The 15,429-nt window shown below is 54.4% G+C and overlaps 1 protein-coding gene across 1 annotated transcript in view; it reads left to right on the top strand.

Moving 5' to 3' along the window:
* COL27A1 (collagen type XXVII alpha 1 chain) overlaps positions 1–15,429 on the top strand; it is a 113,693-nt gene that overhangs the window by 48,317 nt on the left and 49,947 nt on the right. Inside the window, exons 13-19 of the mRNA XM_040963284.1 lie at positions 2,219–2,272; positions 4,427–4,471; positions 10,167–10,220; positions 10,860–10,904; positions 13,759–13,812; positions 14,679–14,732; positions 15,270–15,323. Coding sequence (XP_040819218.1) covers positions 2,219–2,272; positions 4,427–4,471; positions 10,167–10,220; positions 10,860–10,904; positions 13,759–13,812; positions 14,679–14,732; positions 15,270–15,323 — 360 coding nt within the window. The remainder of the gene's footprint in view (positions 1–2,218; positions 2,273–4,426; positions 4,472–10,166; positions 10,221–10,859; positions 10,905–13,758; positions 13,813–14,678; positions 14,733–15,269; positions 15,324–15,429) is intronic.

Below are 15,429 nucleotides of genomic sequence, written 5' to 3'. Positions count from 1 at the left end.
TTAGTGTCTGATGTATCCCACTGTCACCCTTCACTGTTTGTACTCTGGCTGTGGAAGTGACCCCCACTGGGTTTATGGCTCAACATCCTGCCACAGAGTTGGACCTGTGTATTACTGCAGCCCACCCTGCTCCCAGGGCTCACTCTCAACATCTCTGACCCTTGGACAGCAGGGAAAGCTGAGGCTCGGAGAAGCCCGTGTGTGATGGAGCCAGGATTGAAGTGGGGTCGTGGGTCTTGGCTGTTGAATCTCAGAGGAATCCTAGGATCTGCCTGGAGCAGTCTCAGAATGAAACTCAGGCCAGGAAGTGAACCTGTTGGGTACTGCAGACAGTTGCTGAGCTGTGGCTACTGTCATGGTCCAAGTGCCCAGGCTGGGTGGCATCCCTGCACCTAAGGGGAGCTCTCATATCCCCCCCACACCAATCCTAACATGGGGGAGACATGGCCAGGGAGGGGTTGCCCAGGCCACACAGCCAGACTGCAGGATAGCAAGTGGCCTCTCCAGGCCAGCTGCAGACGCTGTACTTGGAGAACAGAGCAGTGATGTCTGTGCCCCTCGGGCCAGCAGGACAGCATCCTCCAGGTCCCTCTCATGTCCTGCCAGCCTCTCTTCCCTGGCCTCCAAGGCCAGAGTGGGAAACTCAAAGCCTTCCAAAGGATGCAGCCCACTGGGCCGATGTCTCCTGTCTCAGGAAGTGAGACAGATCTTCCTTACATCATGGCAGAGAGGGGTAGAGTTGAGGTGTGGCTAGAATTTGCCAGGAGGGGACCCCAAAATGACAGGAAGGGAGGGAGTTTTGGGTGGAGTTAGGTGTACCCCTGACCGGATGATGGCCCCCAACACAGAGACACATGCACACATGTATTCCTCCACCACCTACTACACACACATTCCAACCACATTTGCATGCCAGGCTCTGCCTGTGCACAGCTCACGTGAGCCTGGCAGTCTATATAGTGGGGTGTTCTGCCTCATGCTTTCTGACCTAGGCCAAGTCATGTGTTCTCGCTGAGCCTCCATTTCCCCATCTGCTACATGGGACCAATAACCCCTTTCTCTGGAGGATGGCTGTTGAATGCCAGTACAGCTTGCTTGGGACCTTGTGGCTGTGTCCTTGTTTCCTGCTTTTGAGTGATTCCTTCTGTGGGGGTGGCCTGCTCTCCTGCTCTCAGAGGACTTCCGGACAGAGGAGGGATTTGGAGGAGGGAGTAGGCTTGTTCTGCCGGAGGCACATCTCCTGGTCTCTACTGGCCAGTAAAGATTGGTCCTTGCTGCAGGTTTTGTCTGTAGGTTTGTCCTTTTGGGCTTAATGCCCCAGCAGAGCCACAATGACCCTCCAAGAGGCATCTGTGCTGCTGGTGGTGCAATTCAGCCAGCCACTGGGTCAGGGAGACACGTGCTTGGCCTTTTATTAGATTTCTCTGGAAAAACAATGATGTGAATTCAAGGAGGGGAAGAGAGCAGGTTTCCCCACATTCTGCACTTGAGCACTTTCTTTTCCTTTTGAAGTAGGAATGGAATTAGTTTTCCACCCCCTCCCCTGGCCTGTACAGCTGATGTTTTCCCAGCTGTGCACTCCCCAGAGAGCATGGAGTGGGGTCAGGCAAGGGCCAGGCGGGCAGACCTGCCTGGGCTGGGCAGCTCCACCTCCCTGGGAGCTGCTGAAGCTCACCTGTGGAGTCCCTGCTAATGATGCTCGCCAGCAGTACGATCTCATGTGCACCTGACCACTCACAGCCTCATTTTATCTACCAGTAAAACAAGGATCTTGGTTACCTGGGATGGTAGTCTGGACTAGACCACACCACAGAGTCCTTCCCCTTATGATCAGTGGGGAAACTGAGGCTGGGGGCAGGGTTGCTGGTGATGGTGAAAATGCTCTTAAAACCATCAGACAGTCAACAAGCGGTCCAGGTCCAGATCCAGCTTTTTGGCTCCCAGTAGGTGTCCTTCCCACTCCATCAGAGGACGAGGTCCCAGGCTCAGGACCGGGTGGTATGGACTATGAAAGAGGGTCAATGGTGTGTGCTCCCCACCCTCCCCTGCGCAGTTCTTTGTGTGCCTGTCAGCTGATGGCAGGGGGTGACTGCAGGACCCAAAAGGAAGTAGTGGGTGTCCTCAGACATTGTCCTCGTGTTGTCCCCCATGGGGGTGGGGATCTAAGCCCCGTGCAGGTGCATACTCTGACCCTGTTTTGTTCTCTTTCCTGCCTCAGGGCTTCCCTGGAGACTTTGGAGAAAGAGGCCCTCCTGGACTCGATGGAAACCCGGTAATTGTTTTCAAGTGTTGGGGAAGAGAGAGAGCAAGCCAGGTTGACTTCAGGAGCCTCAGCTTTGGGGTCAGACAGACCTGCTTGGGTCAAATCCCAGCCTTACAATCTGCTTATTGAGGATTCTCAGACAGGTGGCACCTCCTCCCTGGACCTAGTTCCTGTCTGCCACATCCCTGGCTGCACCCATCCCTGACACCAAGGGGAGTTCATGGCCACTCCCCACACCATTGTCATCTTACAGAACCTCAGCAATGTTTATGAGCCCCAGCGGTTGGGAAAGTGAACAACTTGCAGGCCCTGTTTGGAGAGAAGAGCCGAGTTCCAAAGGCTTCTCCACCACAGCGTGTTTATAGAGTTTGTAAATAATCTGAGGCCCAGGCCCTGTCCCCTCTCTGAGCCAGGTCAGCCTGCCCCAGGGAGCTGAGGCCGCCTCTTCCGGGTCTGTCTCAAACAAGAAAGATGTTCACTGGGACACCCGCCACAGCCCCTACCTCTCCTTGGGACCCCCTGCCTGAGCGGCCCTGCCTGCCTGTGCGCTCTGCGCCTGATGATGGGCTGATTCACTGCCATCATTGCTCCCTGAGCCTGAGCCTGCCAGGCACCCCAAGGGGTTAATCTTGCCCCTCCCCCACCCCAGCCAGATGCACCTGGGTTAGAATCCTGCTGCACTGCTTCCCGGTAGCGTGAGCCTGGACAAATCAGTTCACCTCTTGGAACCCCCATTTCCCTGTATGTACATTGGGGTATGGTGGGAGGGGTCAGAATGCCTGTCCCTGGGGCTGTGGTGAGAGAGAAACTGAGGCCTGGGGAAGGACTAGGCCCACCTGTGGGTGCTAAGTGGGTAGAGCTACTGAAAATGTCTGATAGGAATAACTGTTTGATGCAGCAGTTAGATGCCACAAGGACCACCTATAGCCCATATCAGAGTGCCTAGGTTTCAGATGCCATCTTCCTATTAATGGGTAGGTACCCTGGGAGGTGGTAAGTGGTGACTCAGGTAGCTGATAGCAAATACCACCTGATGAAGGCACAGTTCCTGGAGGTTCACAAGCTCCCTGCCCAGTCCACTGTGCAAGAGGCAGTGAGACGGATGGCATCGAAGGTGGAGGGAAAAGCAGGGAAGACTGTATGGTACCACCAGAACTGGGACGAGGGAAAAACCAGGGGGAACTTGCAGGTGCAGAAAATGGGAAGTCAGAGCAGTGTTCCCATTGGATTAGTGTTCCTTATTGGATTAACCAGCCCATTATGCCATATCATTTGAAAGTTCCCTCACGGAGGGGCAGGGATTTCTTGACACTCGTGGTGTAAAGGTGCAGAAGGACTTAGAGTCGACTCTGAACTCTGCCACGAAGTTGCTAAGTGACCGTCAACCTGTCACTTACCTTTGATGGGTTTCAGTTTCCCCAATTTCCTTCCTCATCTCCTTCTTAGTGGCCAACGGACGACCTCTCACCTGGGCTGACCCACACAAACCTCCAAGAGATGCTGGCGCCAGGCACAACTTCTAGAGCCCCGAGTCTTGTTCTTTTCCACCTTGATCATGAGTCTAGCTTGTCCACCTGTCTTTGCTGGAGTGATTAAGGAAGATCCATTTTCAGAGGTGCAGTTTCTGAACTTTAGGGGGCAAATCATACCCATAGCTTCTTCCCCGAATTCCCTGGTAGAAGCATTCTGGCATCTCAGAAGCCCCTGGTGGAAGAAATACAAGAGCCTGGATCAGTGGGAAAGATTCTCCAAGAATTCCCAGCCCTGTGTGGAGAGGGAGTAGGGAGACTGGAAAGGTAGTCCTTAGCTTAGAGCCCATCTTCGTTTCTGATCCCCTCACACCTAACTTGGGCCTGTCATGTTGTCTGCCAAGCCCTGTCTTTCAATCTCAAGGGTAGATGTGAGATAACAAGCATTCTGCACACTCTTGTTACCATGATGAGGTTACTGTTTGTGCAAGCCCACCCTACCCATTTCACTGATGGCAAAGGCCGAGTCTCATTTTAATTCCAGGTCAGACCCAGGACAGCCCCCTGGATTCTGTGGTTAGGAATGAAGAATGGCTGCTCCCAAAGAGCCCCCGCCAGGTGACCACCTGGAGGAGGGCCCAGAGGGAGCGGCCCTGTCGGAACAGGGATATAACCACCTGCTTTCTATCTGCAGGGGGAGCTGGGCCTGCCAGGACCCCCAGGATTCCCCGGCCTCATTGTAAGTACACAGATGCCTGGGGTGGGGGCTGGTTGGGGACATACCCTGGGCTCATGGGATTTGAGGCAGAGGGCAGGGCCATGCCTGCTGTTCCCCCTAGCTTTACAAATGAGTAGCCAGCTCTGCTACTACAGCAATGTGTGAAGACAGTGAGTCTGGAAGGAGGCTGGGGCAGGGGTGGCCTCACTCCCAGGAGGAGGCCTCCCCTGGGGCTCCCAGAGGCCATCTCAGGTGGTTGGGTGGGTGGAGGGAACAAAGCTTGGGAGAGCTAGGACACAATCCATATCCGGATGCTGGCTTTGTCACCTCCTGGGCTTATTTCTTCATTTGTGACTTTGTGTCCCTGAGTCTTCAGGACCCCTTCTATAAAGTGCGGTGCCTGGATCCGCTTATGTCAGGACATAGTTCAGTCCAGTCCAGTGGCTTAGGGGCAGTCTCTAGTACCAGACTGCCTGAATTCAAATTCTAGCTCTGCCACTTTGCTAATGGAAATCCTAAGCAAATGTCCTAACTTCTCTGTGCCTCAGTGTCTTCATCTGAATAATAGGCATAATGTTAGTACCTAGCTTGGAGGGTCATTGTAAAGATTTAAATGAACCAATATTTCTGAAGTGCCTCATATGCCATGAGCACCAAAGATACAGTTGTGTTAGCTTGTGTTGCTATTTTATAAATGGATTGTGCAATCACAGACACACATGCATATGTGCACAGAATATTTTATGCCTCAGAGCAGCTTCTGGAATTGCTGAATTGAGAAAGATTTCAGTCCCTTCAAAACTTATCTGGGAAAGGCCACAGCCATTGATTAGTGATGTCTGCCTTGGCTTGGGATAAACAAGTGTTACCATGTGAGTCACACACTTGCTGACCCTATTGTCCATTCAATAAAACTTTGCCAAGTACCTTCTTTGGCACAAGGTGCTGACCTAGATGTTTTGGAAAAAGAAACGTTTATCATGGAAGTTAGAGAATTCTCCGTAAGTCTGCAGTCTAGCTCCCTGTAAGCCAGCAGGAAACTCCTGGATGTTTTGGTCACTTGAACACCATCTTCTGTCCCCAGGAGTCGGGGCCATTCTAACAGGGCTCTCATTGTTGAGTGTTTCCCTGTATAGGGAGCCTGAGTCTGTCCTGCTGCTTCTGGCAGCGGCTGTTCAAGGGGCAAAGATGGCCAGTGACTTCCTCTCTAGGCCTCTCCTCCAGGCGCAGCAATCCCAGGCCCCAGAGCTTTTTAGGAGTTTACATTTCCTGGCTGTCATGGTTGGCACACAGTTCCAATTGTCATTGTCCCAGCCACTGCTACACTGTCCTGAGAGAGGCAAGAGTGTTGCTTGGCCGGGTGACTGTGGATCCTGGAGGCGCAGACTTGGCCATCCCAGCCCTCAGGCATCCTGGTTCTTGGCAGCTCATTCCCAGCTCCTGCTGTCCGTGGTTAGTGTAGCCAAATACGATCTAAGACACTGAGCTGCGCCTGAATGTCAGCTGCAGTATTTAGAGTGCACATACTGGGGAAACACCTTTTGTTGTTTATCTGCCGTTCAAACGTAACTTTGCATCTGTCATTTCATGTGTCCATTCGCACGACTCCATTTGCAGAGTCTCTTAGGAGAATCCCAATTAACAGTCAGGATAATTGAGACCCTTGGACAAGATCACACACAAGGCAGAAAAGGACAGGAGTATAATTTAACTGTGACTTCCAACTCCAGTTCAGAACATTCTTTCCTGCCCCTTTTAGAGTAAGCAGAGCTGGGGACACAGCCCTCTTTCTCTGACCCTGTGCTCACTCTGGGACTCTCCTAACCACTACACTGATCTAGGCTGCTTCTCAGATCCCTCCTGCCCCAGGCCTTTCTCTGTCCACTTTTATCTTCCCTGAGCCCTGTGCTTAGATGCCCTTTGCTGCCTCGTGGAGGCAGGTGTCACAGGGCTGGACCCGAGTCCCCCGTTACCACTGTTCTCCAAGCAAGTGCTGCTCCCTTTCACTGTCCCACTCTGGACTTTGGGGGAACAGCAGCTTCTGTACCTGGGAAATATTTCTCTCTCCAATGAGTTGGGAAATAAAGGAATTTTCTAACCAGGAAACAGCATGGTGAGTCATCTATGGTATTCCAGGAGACACAAGTTTCCAGATGAGCATGTGGGAATGGTGTGTACTGATAGCCCTGGGGAATGGAGGGTCACGCATGCCCAGCGCCTCTGTCTGGTCAGCCACTGTGATCTGCATGCAGACAGATGCCCCAGCCTTCCCCACCTTCCCCCACTCTCTTGGCCCTTGAAGCCAGAGGAAGGACACAAGAGGATAGTGAGTATTTGTAGAGCTCTGCATGTGCTTGACAGGCATTAGCTGTGCAAGTGTCACCATGCCCCAACTCACTGACTGGGGGAAGGGTGGAAGAGTCAGACTCCTTACCAGGGTCTGACTGTCCCCAGTCTCCGGCAGTCACCAGGGGCTCCCTGCAGCCCCGGAGGTACACGGGCTTCCTCACGGCTCCTTTGAGTAACTGAAACCCTTTGGCTGGACCTCAAGCAAATGGTACCCGGCTCCAGAATCTGCTCAACAAAGACAATTTCTGTCTTCCTTTATTTTGAGGGACACAGAGGGGATTTGGGTTCCTCTGTTTAATGAGACCCAATGAATATTCGCTCCAGCCAAAACCCACAACATGTGAGTTCGGTGGAACAGTCCACCACATCCTGTCATGGGGATCATCTGGCTTTGTTTCTTGTCTATAAAGCAAAATTAGGAGTCCTGCTGGTTGCTGCTTCCCCAAGCCTCACGTACCTTGCCCCTGTACAGAAATTTCATTGCCTGCCCTCTGAGGGTGGGGAGAGGAATCACCATTTCACAATTCAGGGAGGCTCAAAGAGGGTGAGGCACCTGCCTAAGGTTACAGCTAGACCGGACCCTAGACCTCATGATCTTTCCCATGTTTCATGTGGCCAGCTCTGCAAGCCTCAGGGTGCTGCACAAGATGGCAGATGCATGTGCACATGAACTTGTCGTACCAGGGTATTTCTTCTGCAAGAGATGATGCCTTGGCAATCACATGAGCTGGAGCCAGACAAGGCCTCAGCCCCCCAGCTCCCCTGAGCTGCTGGCCCCTTTTTGTGGACTCTATAAGGAGGCACAGTTGTCCCTGCAGACAGTTCCCTTTGAAGGTTTGTAAATGAGATGAACAGGTTTTCTTTGCGCCCTTCACTAAGCCATTGGCAGCCAATCTCACATGGATCCAGTCCCCCTTAGCTTTGTGTCCTGTACCAGATGCTGGCCTTGCAGAAGCAAGGTTCCCAGATGCCACCTGATCCTGGGCTGGTGCTAGCTGTGTCCCCACTGGCATGCACAGAAATGACAGTCTGTATTGGGAGGGCTATAAGCAGAAAGTGGGGGGCTCTGTGCCCAACAGCGGGGTGGGACATGGTCCCTGAGGTCAGAGATATGACCTTAGCTCTGAGGACATGGTGGCTGGGCAGAGGGGTGGAACAGAGCACAAAGGCAGTTGGAATCAGGGGAAGGGAAATGGCCCAAAGAACAGCAGGGCAGCTGTGTGGGCTGGTTGGGGCTGGGAGGAGTCCCTGACACATCCTGACCTGGGTGTCTACCCTGCCTGGTGTTAAACCTGTGCTCTTGGCTACTCATGCATGAGTGAGAGCCACAAGGCAGCCTTGTGGATTCAACAGCCTGTGATGCTGGGGACAGACAGGCAGGCAGGTGGACCTGGGTCCTGGTGCTGCCTTAGCCACAGATATTGCTCAGTTCTGGGCCAGGTTCAGTTCTTCTCTGGTTTTTTCATTGACAGTGTGAGTGGGATTAGCCATAGTGCAGACAGCAGGGCGTCGCTGTTGGCAGTGGGTGTGGAAGCCCATGCCAGCACTCCGATAACATCTGGCTAGAGTTAAGTACCCAGTACTGCTCTAAGTACCCAGTACCCAGCTGGCACATGTGGGGTCCTGACCAGTTACTGGTGTGGTTGACTATGGCTTTGGTGGGCGTCTGAGTCTGCAGTGCCATGCTGGAGGCTCAGGATTAATGCGGGGTGGCAGGGGCTTTTCTCCTTTTGATGCATGAGTATGAGAGGGGAGAGAATTGTGTGTGTAGCTGATCACACTGGGCCTCAGCCCCTTCGCTGCCAATCTTCCAACTGCCCCCTTGGCCCTGAACTCCTACCCCCCAGTATCCACAGGCTATGCCAATTGGTACTGAATGGAGCTCCACCCACCACATTGCCGTTAGGCCTATGTGCTGAACCACAGTGTGTTCTCAGAGCCTCTGGCTGACCCTGCCCTGCTGCCCAGCTGCAGAATAGCCTCCTTCCATGGAGCTATCTGTATTTATTTGCACACCATGGGGGCTAGGGGTGGCCACCCCTCACTCCCTTCATCCAGGAAGAGAAGAGGAAAGCTTCAGCAACCAAGAGACCTGCTGAAGACACCGGTTTGAGGTCTTGCCTGGTGCAGGTGTGCTTGTGTTACTGCTGTCACCTATTTGCCCTGGGGTCACACATCCCCTCCACGGCAGGTCAGGGCCAGGGAGGCCTCTTCTGTTCTGAGCTGACCACGCTGCACGTGGGACCTGCACCTTCCAGGCTTTGTCATCCACTGCTCGCTTGTCCTGCCTGCTGCAGGAATCTGGCAGAAATGCGGTTCTTCATTCTCTGGCCAGCTCCCCATCCCCCCTACCCCCAGAGACGTCTCCAGGCAGCTCCAACAGAAACTTGAGGACTTTGTGTCTCCAGAGCTTACAGTCTGAGCCGTGCTCCTGCCTGCCATAGTCTGACTTGAGGTTGTTGTAGGAGGCTGAGGCCCAGAGAGGGCGAGCATGTTGACTAAAGTCACATGGCAGCACTTAGCGCAGAGGATAGGCAAAGGAGGAAGGGGAGGATATTCAGTATATCACTTCAGTATATTCTTTGTTGTGCTGGCCGGGAGGGAGAGAGAGGATTACAGAAAGTGGCTTCCCTTTCCATCAGGGTTTCTTTGTCTCGGGAACTATAGATATCCTGGGCTGGATATGGTTTCTTGTGCCTTGGGAGACACTAAATGTGACCCCAGCCTCTGTCCACCAGATTCAGGTAGCACCCTGCACACTGGCAGCCAGGAACGCCTGCAGGCACAGCCAAGCCTTCCCTACCCAGGTGAATCAGCTCCTGCTGAAGCAATGCTAGGAGGCAAATGGGATTCTTCATTCGCTCATTCATTCCCATTCAGCCTGATTGTGCCTCACTGTGACTTCTGCCTCTCCTCCCTAGGAGAGCTCTCTGCAAAGGGCCCTGCAACCCGGTCTGTCCCCATCTCCTCCCTACGGCGGCCAGGCCCTGCCTGCAGAGCTCCGTCTCCTGCAGGGACATCTTCTATGCTGGGGTTGACAGTTTGTTCTGAGGGTCTGTGAAAGCTCTGGTTGTTGCCTCACTTAGCTCTTGCAGCAGTAGGATGGGGAGGGATCACTCTCCCCACTTTATAGAGAAGACTGAGGTCCAGAGAAGTCAAAGGAAAGACCTTGAGTCCTTTGGTCTCTACTATGTAAAGAAGGGGTAGCAATGAAAGCATGAACTGTGTTCTGGCTTTTGAGTGCAGGTAAACAGAACAAGGACCACCTTCAGTTCTGAGAGGAATTGTGTCCTTGAACTTGAAACCTTGGGATTGGTCCTCCTGGAGCCACTGTCACTCACACATTCTCTTCTCTTTTTCTTCCCAGGGTGACATGGGAGCATTGGGTCCGATTGGCTACCCAGGACCCAAGGGCGTGAAGGTAAGCAAGGTGGCCAATTCCCAGCTGGGCACGCCGCCCATGGCAGCCCAGGAGAAGGGGGGTGACCTTTGCTGATGCGGGGTAGATGTTCTGTGGGAAGCAGAAGGTGGCCAGGGCAGGAGCTCTCTTCTTTCTGGGCTGACACCAGTCAGTTATCATCTGCATGTCCCTGGGATCAGATGTTTTTATGGGACTACTGTCCTTGGGCTGAGCAGGAGACCAACGTGGTCCCAGGCCCCACAGCACTGGAAGTCTGGTGGAGAGGTGAGACAGCACCATGACAAACCAGTAAACTGAATTCCTCCCCAAGTGGGAGGGGCTTGCGGGGGCAGGGCAGGCGGCAACTGCCAGGACAGCCCAGTTGAACCAGCATGCCTGTGACACTGCTGTAGTCTAAGCCCTCCCTTTCTGCCTCAGGTGCTGTCCCCAGAGCCCCGTCTCATAGCTTTGTGGCTCCACACCCTTACTCTGATCTGTGGCAGTCCTTGTCCCATTTTACAGCTAAGAACTCTGAGCCCTGGGTTGAAGCACTCAGCTGGGGATCTTGGAGTGAGCAAGCAAGCGAGTGTGAGCTGGGGCAGACAGGAGCCCTGGAGCCCCCCCTCACATCTGGCTCCCTGGGGGGGTTTTGTCTTGCAGGGGCTGATGGGCAGCGTGGGGGAGCCCGGACTGAAAGGTGATAAGGTGATCTGAATGCTCCCTTATTGCACTGTGGGCCCTCTGCATGCCACCCCTTCTCCGCCTGCACCTGCCCGCCGGAGGCTGCTGCTGGTTTCTTTCCAGGTCCATCCCCTGCACTCTGCCTCCTCCCTGTTGCTTCCTAACTTCCTCTTGGACAGTCTAGGCAGGCTCAGGCAGGTGGGCTTGCACATCTTGCCAGATAGAGCAGTGTGTGTAAAGGGGTGGGGGCTGTTTGAGGGTCTGGGGAGCAGAGCTGGGACCACGGTGGGTTCCTTGAGTGCCCATAGCCTTGGGGAAAAGAGGCCGGAAAAAGATCCCCACCCATCGCTGCCCCAGACAGTGCGCTGTGGGCAGATGTGAGGAAACCTGGCTGGGCCTCTGAGCCACCGATCTGCCTCTCCTCCAGCTGCCATGGGGGAGACCTCCCTACCTTGTGAGGAGCCTTCACCCCTTCACCCTGTGCCAAAGCAGAACTGGTGAGGGAGAAGGAGCCCAAGGCAGGCAGCATCTGAATGACACAGGGTCCTGTACTCTTTGTGCCCTGTCCTAACCCTGGTCCCTTGGCAAACCAGGACCGCTAAGAGGGGATAGGGGGAGGGCTGTGGGGCAGTGTGCCAAGTATGCACAGGGGATCTGAGAGGCTGCCTGCTGCCCGTGGTCTGGCTCCTCCCGTCTGCCTTCTCCTGCACCTGAGTCGTAGTGCCAGGTGCCAGGCACCACCTGATTGCTACATGAATTAATCCATTCCTCCTCCACCTGCTAAGACATAAGCTTGCCCCAGGCCACACAGCAGGTAAGTAGAGGGTCAGAATTAGATCCCGGGCTCTGGCTCTCAAGAGAGCAGAAGTCAGAAGGTTAGAGAAGATGATACCCTTTCTCCAGTGCCTACTTGTCACAGCCGAGGATGCTGAGACCCCAAAGGCGGTGACGGACCTGTCAAAGGAAGATGTGATGGGTTTCTGGGGGCAGCCAGCATGGGCTGGCAGGATGGGCGTGAACCCAGAGGATGTTCTGAAAGCTCACTCCCACATAGCCAGCCAAGCACAGCACTAGCCCTGGCCCTTGCTCCACCTGCTTCCATCGCTTCTGCCTCCTGTCATGGCCATGCCTCCTGCTGGAGCCCACCCCCTGAGGCCCCCTTCCCCCAGCTCTGCCCTGCTGCCTGTGAAGCGTCCCCTCCCAGGATCCTCCCCAACGAGCTTCCTGGTGGAGGTGGGGGCGGGGCGGGGGCAGGAGGATGCCCACACCTACCTGTTTTTCCTGAGGGATGGAACATGAGTGCCCTGGAAATGTTGAAGTCACCGGTGCCCAGAAGGAAAGCCAGAGTGCAGGCCCGGGAGCTTTTATAGGCTCCTCTGCGGAGCTGGCCCCTACCTCCCTGGTGCACTGGGAACATGGAAAAAAATGCGCTACATGGAAGTGGCTGGGCTGCTGCCGGGGGCTGCCGGGGACACTTAGAAATGAGAAAGCTCTGGAAAAAAAAAAAAGGGGGTGGGGAAGGAAATTATTTTCATGGCTGTAGTTTTCAGGAAAATCAAAGAAGTCTTGATGGGGCGGGTGGGGAGAGGCGGCGAGCGGGTTGGGGGGCTCTGTCACTGTCTTCTGCTTGAATCTGTGCACCCCCTCTCTGTGGTCCCGGGGATGACCTAACTGTCCCTCAGTGCTCTGTGGTCACTGCTGCCCAGATTCCCTAGTTTCCATGAGCCAGCCCGGCTTTAGTCCCACTTACAACCATTTGGCTCCCTCGCCAGCATGGAGGCGCATTCTGGAGCCACACCGGCTGCTGCCCAGCGTTCTCCAAACCCCTTGTCCTGGTTTCCTAGGGGCCTTTTTCCAGCTCTCCTTTCATCCCATTTTCTTTTTCCTTTTTCTTTTAATCTCATTTCTCTTTTCAACTTTTATTTTAAAAAAAAAATAATAAGCTTCTTGATGTTTAAAACTCCAGAATGTTGTACAGGATTTTCCAAATTGGAAAAATCAAAATAAATTATGAAAAAAAATTTTTTTTCAGTGCTGGCTTTTTCTCTTGCAGAGGAAGTCCTCCTGCTGGGTCATGGCCCTGGCTGCACTGTATGGCTTTTCTAAGATTCTCCATTCCGCCTGGGCTGTTCTCCCCACTCTGCCGCCGGCTCCTGGGGCTGTGAAGTCCTAAGAGCTGGCCATGGTGGGGACAGGCTGAGGCGGCTCTGGTCTCAGGAAGTGCCGTTCTCCAGACTAGCCTGCAGCTGCTTGGGAACCATAACACAGCAGAAAGCAGGGGTGCCAGGGACGTTTCCCCGGACCAGCATCCCAGGGCCCATGCCATCCACTGTCCCTAGAAAAATGCCAGACCCAAGCAGAGGCCAGTTCACCCTGCGTACAGGCAATTTGGCATCTAATGCTGTAGCTGAGGAAAGCCACTAATAAGAAGTAGATGCTGATGGCTGGCATGGCAGCTCCTACAAAGGGAAGGGGCGAGAGCTCACAGCCTGATGGTAACACAAATCAGGTAGTAAACACAGATGTTCAGCTCTGACAAGGCTGAGGCCTTGGCACACGGGCTATGTCACTCAGGGGGATTGCGCCGGTTAATGATATCTGGGTAGAAGGCTCTAGGAGGGTCCAGTCCCTTTACCAGTGTGGGTTCTGACCCCAGGCAGCTCAATGTCTGTGACTGTGTGCCTCAGCAGGCACTCATGTAGGACCTGCTGTCTCCATCTGGGTGGCCCGTCCTGTCGTCTGTCATCCAGGCTCCTGGTCACGTCTGACTTGGGGCCAACCTGATCCTGGCTGTACCCTGGGTACTGGTCTGGAGGGGGTGGTACTTCTCAAGGGCTTATGGTTGCCATGGTAACCTTCTTTGCTGGTGTATACTTAGGGTGAACAAGGGCTTCCAGGTGTGTCGGGAGATCCCGGCTTCCAAGGAGACAAGGTAATTACATCGCACACTCCTCCCTACCCCTGCTCCTGCCCAGCTGCTCCCCAGGCCTGACTCCTTCCCAGGGCCCCTTGGGACCAAGACACCTGTGCGACAGCTCCATTTCCAATAGTTCTGTCTTTTCTATTCCTCAGCTGTTCGTTGATCACTGCTGAATTTCCACATAGCTTGCTAGCTTGTTTGCCACCTCTTCCCTCCCAGTCTGTCTTCCTTACTGTCACCAAGTTGTTCTTCTGAGGGAATAGCTACATTCTGAGCTCACCCACTTTCTGTGGTGGCCTTGTGCTCCAGGAGGGAAGTCCTGCTTCCCACCCAGGCCTGCAGGACCCCATCAGCGGATTGCTCTGACACTCTCCTGTTCCTGCCCTTCACCTTCCTGGTTTGGAGGGCCCTAAACGACCCAATGGTGGATAATGTCTAGGACACGTTGGAAGGAGGGAGTAACTGGCCTTACTGCTGCACAGGTTGGCCAAGGGTTGAACCCTGGTGGCCTTGGCTTCCAGAGTCCAGCCCTGCCCAAGCCTACTGAGACCTTAGTGCCTGGGTCCTGTACTGTGTGGCCCTCTCCCAGACCTTCTGAGTCCATTCCCCAGCCTCCCAGCTAGCCCATCCTGGCCCAGTTCAGTGTCCCCAAGCTGTGAGCCACGCAGCCCAACTGTGTGTTCTGCTGGGTGTTGGTGAGGATAGAGACTGGTGTCTCACCATAGTATTCCTGGGGTTCAGGTTCCAAGGTGCCTGGCAGGTGTCACCCAGGCCAGCATCTGCAGCAGGGGAAGCTGGGGAGGAGCTGCCAGTCCTCAGACATGGGCTTTGCCCTTCCTCTTGTGCACTAACCCCAGGCTGCTCTGGGTCTTTTCTAGGGGAGCCAGGGGCTGCCAGGGTTCCCAGGTGCACGGGGGAAGCCAGGACCTCTGGTGAGTACCTCCCCTCATACCCCCCTGCTACTCAAGAGATGCGTCTGGGGGCAGAGTCACGCTCAAGACTTTGTTTCCTCCTGCAACAGCCTGAGGGGTGAAAGGGGTAAGAGGGCATGGCAGGAATGGCAGTGTGCCCATTTGGCAGATGAGACCACTGAGGTCCAAGGGATATCACAGATAGCACCCTGAGGAGAAATGGAGGCTCTAGGTGCCTTGTAAGGTACCTGTGACGTCTAGCGGCCATGGGCATCAGCCCCTCATGGGCTGTGACTCTGAAGGCAGCATACCCACAGGACTCGGGGGCCTATTTGTACTCCTCTGTTTGAGATGAGGAAGCTGGGGGAGCCACTGGCCCGCCACCCCATGGCTAGCACACAAGAGTTTGCACAAGGCTACTTGTTGCTGTTGAAACAGATTTCCACCACTCCCTAGAACTTCCTGTTCCACCCACAGCCAGGGGGAAAGGCAGGTGACTGGTAGAAGCCTGGGCCCTCCCTTGCCTGCCCCTGCACCCCAACAATCTCTTCTTCGCAGGGCAGAGTTGGAGACAAAGGATCTCTTGGGTTTCCTGGGCCCCCTGGCCCTGAGGTAGGTGCTACCCTTTTTCCCCATGTCTAACTGAGGCTGTGTTGGAGCATCCTTGGAAAACTGTGGCTCAGAGCGGGGGTGGACTGGCTTGAGCTCACACAACATA

The sequence above is a fragment of the Ochotona curzoniae genome, unplaced genomic scaffold (assembly GCF_017591425.1).
Source record: "Ochotona curzoniae isolate NIBS_2020 unplaced genomic scaffold, NIBS_Ocur_1.0 scaffold_3208, whole genome shotgun sequence".
Lineage (NCBI taxonomy): Eukaryota > Metazoa > Chordata > Mammalia > Lagomorpha > Ochotonidae > Ochotona > Ochotona curzoniae.
This window is presented reverse-complemented; position numbering and strand designations above follow the sequence as displayed.